The 4792-nt window shown below is 46.1% G+C and overlaps 1 protein-coding gene across 3 annotated transcripts in view; it reads left to right on the top strand.

The window, feature by feature from the left end:
* The first annotated feature begins 30 nt into the window (after nt 1-30).
* The window catches only part of LOC122370359 (allantoicase-like), a 5143-nt gene continuing 381 nt past the window's right edge, over nt 31-4792 (top strand). The window contains exons 1-5 of one of the 3 annotated variants that reach the window (XM_043345889.1): nt 31-122; nt 695-886; nt 2576-2735; nt 4303-4517; nt 4734-4792. The exon at nt 4734-4792 is cut by the window's right edge and continues 381 nt beyond it. In XM_043345889.1, the coding sequence (XP_043201824.1) occupies nt 716-886; nt 2576-2735; nt 4303-4517; nt 4734-4792 (605 nt within the window). In that variant the 5' untranslated portion in view covers nt 31-122; nt 695-715. Of the gene's footprint in view, nt 123-694; nt 887-2545; nt 2736-4302; nt 4518-4733 lie in introns of all 3 variants that reach the window. The other 2 variants (XM_043345888.1, XM_043345887.1) reach the window with 2 other exon arrangements.

The raw sequence follows: 4792 nt of genomic DNA, 5'->3' as shown, positions 1-4792 counted from the left end.
TGTGACCGAATCCGTTTCTGATTTTTGGCCAGATCTCGCCCGGTTTCCACCCCGACGCAGCGGGCAGGGCAAGGCTGCAACAGCAGAGGAGTTGAAGGCGGTAAAAAGCGCTCAAAACGGAGGTAAGTGTCGCCCCAGCCTGACGCCACCTTATCTACATTTTATTAGCCGTCGACGCATTAACATATTCACTTGGAGTCTCACTTAGCGTAATAGTCACCACATTTCAAAGCTATTCAAATTTCCTTCCACAGGAATGTGACTTAATTTTAGAAATGTAGTGGTGGGGACAACGCTCTAATTAACTCTGAGGATAGTGGCTGATGCGCTAGCCGCCAAGGCAAAGTTTTTATTTGAAAAAAAGAAAATTGATCTAAATCTGTTTTCACCGTCATTGCTTACAGTGTTGTACGTACCTACTTGTAAATCGTAATGGCTTGTATAAATAAACAATTCACATTTATTTTTGCTATAGAGATGATCATCGGCAAGTTAGGTAGTCATAAATTAGTTCATACGGATGACACTGTTACCGGAATGCACTAAAATGAAAATAAAATATACATACCGAGGTGTTTCTGTCTGTAGTCTTCATGCCCTTCACATCAAACCGTGAACTCGATCCATGCATTTCGACATTAGGTCAGCTCATTCCCTCCACATGTAACATAACCACACCGCCGCCTCCCTGCAGCGCTGGCAGAGAATCACCTCGATGTGTCGTCTGCGGGCCGGCTACCGGCAGACGCGTCACAACTTCGCCCCAGTCAGCGACCGAAATGTCTACAACGTGGTCCGCCTGAATGCCTTCCCAGACGGCGGCATCGCGAGGCTAAACGTGTACGGCCACGCCTGCCCGGCCTGGGATCACGATTTTACAGATGAGGTGAGGCGAGAGGGACGATAGACACGGCAGAGAGAGAGAGAGGAGAGAGAGAGAGAGAGAGAGAGAGAGAGAGAGAGAGAGAGAGAGAGAGAGAGAGAGAGAGAGAGAGAGAGAGAGAGAGAGAGAGAGAGAAAGAGAGAGAGAGAGAGAGAGAGAGAGAGAGAGAGAGAGAGAGAGAGAGAGAGAGAGAGAGAGAGAGAGAGAGAGAGAGAGGAAGGAGCACAGGATTGGAGATACAAAGAGTGCGAAGAGAGAGGATTGCTCTTGACGTGTGGGCACTTCTCGCAGCCTTAGATTTTAGCGTTGTAGCATTTTAAAACATTTAAATATTACGTTTCATATTTAATGAAATGGATGGCTGTGATGAGCAACGTTATATATACTATGTAATACGAGGAGTAGTAGCCTTTGGTCATATTAATGTTCAAATAATGCACAAAATTGGATATATTAAAATAATACTGATATTTCACCTTGCGGCACTCTGATGATGCCGCAAGGTGAAATATCAGTATTATTTTAATATATCCAATTTTGTGCATTATTTGAACATTAACATGAGCAAAGGCTACTACTGCTCGTATTACATAGTTTCATATTTAAGTTTTTGCAAAGACAGAAAGAATCAGTGTCACTGCCATGCATAATATAGCCTTTCCAGTCGATGTCCACGTTGCACATGCCTTGTTGGTCACTCTTATATGTGTAAAACGCAGTTACTATTTACTGCCGATTTTTTTTTCTGTTTAACCAGAGAAAAACTCACTATCTGTAGTTCGCTATGAAGGACGTTTCGCAAAGCTATTTTTTAAATACGTTTCACCGTTTATTTTCTCAGCTCAATCGTTTTTAGAAAATTAAGGCAAATGACCCCTTTCTTTGACTTGATAAGAAACCATATACATACAAACGTTATTTCGGAGGTACAAACATAGGGTGTTAAGTGGCGTGACTATGGCCGACTCTTTATTTAAAGTGACCATCCCACCTTAACATTAGTTTTGAGTTAAGATAGCCAAATTGGAGGCCATGGCTTGCAAATACCGGTTTGGGCACTCACAACATCGAAAAATGCTTTACCTACTTCGGAGATATGGAATTTCAAACTTGCAGTTTTCGGATTCTAAGGGGCTAATGCATTCGAATGCCCCCTTAGAATTTGTGACGTCAGCGGTGATCTAACGATTTTAAAACCTTATACTAACGTCTATGTAAGGCAGTGGTGGATATACGCTATTTGCGCGCAACATCTGCCGCAAACGCCGCACTTCCAAAATGAAGTCGCTATAGGAACAGCGGAGATCCCAAAAAGTAAACAAAAGTAAAAGTCTAATATCTTGAAAACCGGTGAATATTTTTCGGTGAAATTTGGTAGATATTCGTTTTTGCTCTTTCTGAACCGAGCGACATCACTTTCATGCCAATTCATTAACTTTTTTGAAGGTAGGAGGGTCCCTTTTTAACCAGGCAATAAGCATGGCATGTATGTTTGACCGCTCTGCTCCATCCCACCTACCCATGCAGCCGAGTTCTGAGCGCTGTGTTGCCGGCAGGTGACAGTCGTCTGGCTTGCTTCTGACCACTCTAACCACTTCGTAGCTTCAACCACTCGCCGTACTAACTCCGGCAGTCGTCTTACTGTACTTCTGGCCACTGGAGCCGATTGTCCAGCCCCTCTGTTATCGACAGCTGGTGGATCTGGTGCTCGCCAAGAACGGCGGTGTGTGCGTGATGCACTCGAACGCCCACTACGGTCACCCGCGGAACCTGATCGCGCCTGGACGCGGCGTCAACATGGGCGACGGCTGGGAGACGGCGCGCCGACTCGACCGACCCGCCATCCTGGAGGGTAGGTGCCGGCAGCGACTCAACTCCCAGGCCGGTGCTCTGTTCGCCATGTGGAAATGAACTCATTTGCAGCTCAAATAAGGCGCATTATTCTTCACGAAATGTGGCAAATCATGCCTCGTCTCAACTTTGCATGGCCGACGAAATGCAAGATGTGAGATATGAACTCGGTCTAAGTTTGTGGAAAGTGTGCCAGCTTGCTGCTCCCTCATTGGAACTCTTAGTTAATGGAGTTTAGTAGTGTTACTTATCTAACTAATTTATTCAGCTTTTAATTATTCAGTGGATATACGGCATACCTTTTGAACACTCATTTAAAGTGACCATCCCACCTTAACATTAGTTTTGAGTTGAGATAGCCAATTGGTGGCCATGGCCTGCAAATACCGGTTCGGGGCACTCAGAACATCGAAAAATGCTTTAATTCTGAGATATGGAATTTCAAACTTACAGTTTTCGGATTCTAAGGGACTAATGCATTGGAATGCCCCCTTAGAATTTGTGACGTCAGCGGTGATCTTACGATTTTAAAACCTTATACTAACATCTTTGTGAAGCAGTGGTGGTATATGCTATTTGCGCGCAACATCTGCCGCAAACGCCGCACTTCCAAAATGAAGTCGCTAGTAACAGGGGGATCCCAAAAAGTAAACAAAAGTTAAAAGTCTTAAAAACCGGTGAATATTTTTCGGTGAAATTTGTTAGATATTCGTTTTTGCTCTCTCTGAACCGAGCGACATCACTTGCATGCCGATTCAATAACTTTTTTGAAGGTGGGAGGGTCCCTTTTAAGTGGTGTGTTTGGCTACCGAACGTACCAATGCCGTCAATGCGTTCCTTGCATATGTGTCACAAGATAACATCTGCATCAGATGCTGAAGACAATCAGTATTCAGCGATACAATTTAGCCCACCACAAAAATATTAATTATCGATGGCTGCGTGAATCCGAGTCCCGTCTTACATAGATATACAAATCGAGAATTTGTATGCTCGATACAATACATAGTGCCGAAATTTAGTAACCATTACATGCTTTCATATTCGTCCCGCCCCACCGCGCTTCTACTTCTTGACTTTTGCGCGTAGTCGTTTGCTCTCCCGTCGCTAGATGGCAGCAGTTGTAGACGCCTGAAGTTATACTGTGCCGCAGTACACAAAGCTCTGCGGTGGTTCGCATTGTGCGGGCGCGCTGCGTACGCCCATAAAACGTTCATATGAGTACTTTCTTCAGACGGCTACCTACGCAATGACATTACACACAGTACTGCTTGACAATCTTGTAACTTATTGGCATCGTATGGTGCAGATATAAGAACCGTCTTGAGCTAAAATAAGGTCACTAATTAAGTCATTGGGCATACCGGGGGCGAGTGAAATGCGATTGGTTCCGAACATGTTGCTCAGGCCCAGCCGTTACCATCCCGGGTAAATATGATATTATTGATAACTATCTCATTTTCTACCGCCACAAACCCTTTCACACATCTGCCAGTCGTCCGACATTTTCCAACCTCCCCATCCCGTCCGCCATTCCTCCGTCTGACGCCCCCTGTCTCCGCTGACAGCCGACCATCGTGGCGTGCTGCGAGTGCCCGGCGAGGAGTGGGCCATCTTCCGGCTCGGACACCGCGGCACCATCGTCAACATCGAGGTCGACACGTGTCACTTTAAGGGTAACTTCCCGGACGCCGTGCGCGTGGAGGGCTGCGACGTGGAGCGCTTCACTGAGGACACGCTGGACACCTACTACAACTGGACGCCGATCCTGCTGCCGCAGAAGGTGAGGCTAGACCGCTTACGGCTCGACTTAGGGTCAAGGTCACAAAGTTTAATGAATGATTCCAGTACTATATATATAATTTCATTGATACCTGCAGGCCGCAGGGCTAGTTTTGTATGTGCCCGAAGTGTCCAGCCCATAGCTTACCTAGGAAGCCAAAACACGTTGTACACATGTTCCGAGACGCGTCCTGATGTCATGTCCGTTGACCGGCAGCTGGAGGCAGACAAGCAGCACTACTACAGCGGTGACGAGGTGCTGCCCCACCAGCCGGT

Source organism: Amphibalanus amphitrite, unplaced genomic scaffold (genome assembly GCF_019059575.1).
Source record: "Amphibalanus amphitrite isolate SeventyFive unplaced genomic scaffold, NRLGWU_Aamphi_draft 001126F_arrow, whole genome shotgun sequence".
Lineage (NCBI taxonomy): Eukaryota > Metazoa > Arthropoda > Thecostraca > Balanomorpha > Balanidae > Amphibalanus > Amphibalanus amphitrite.
The sequence above is the reverse complement of the archived record's forward strand: the minus strand, read 5'-3'. Positions and strand labels throughout refer to the sequence as shown.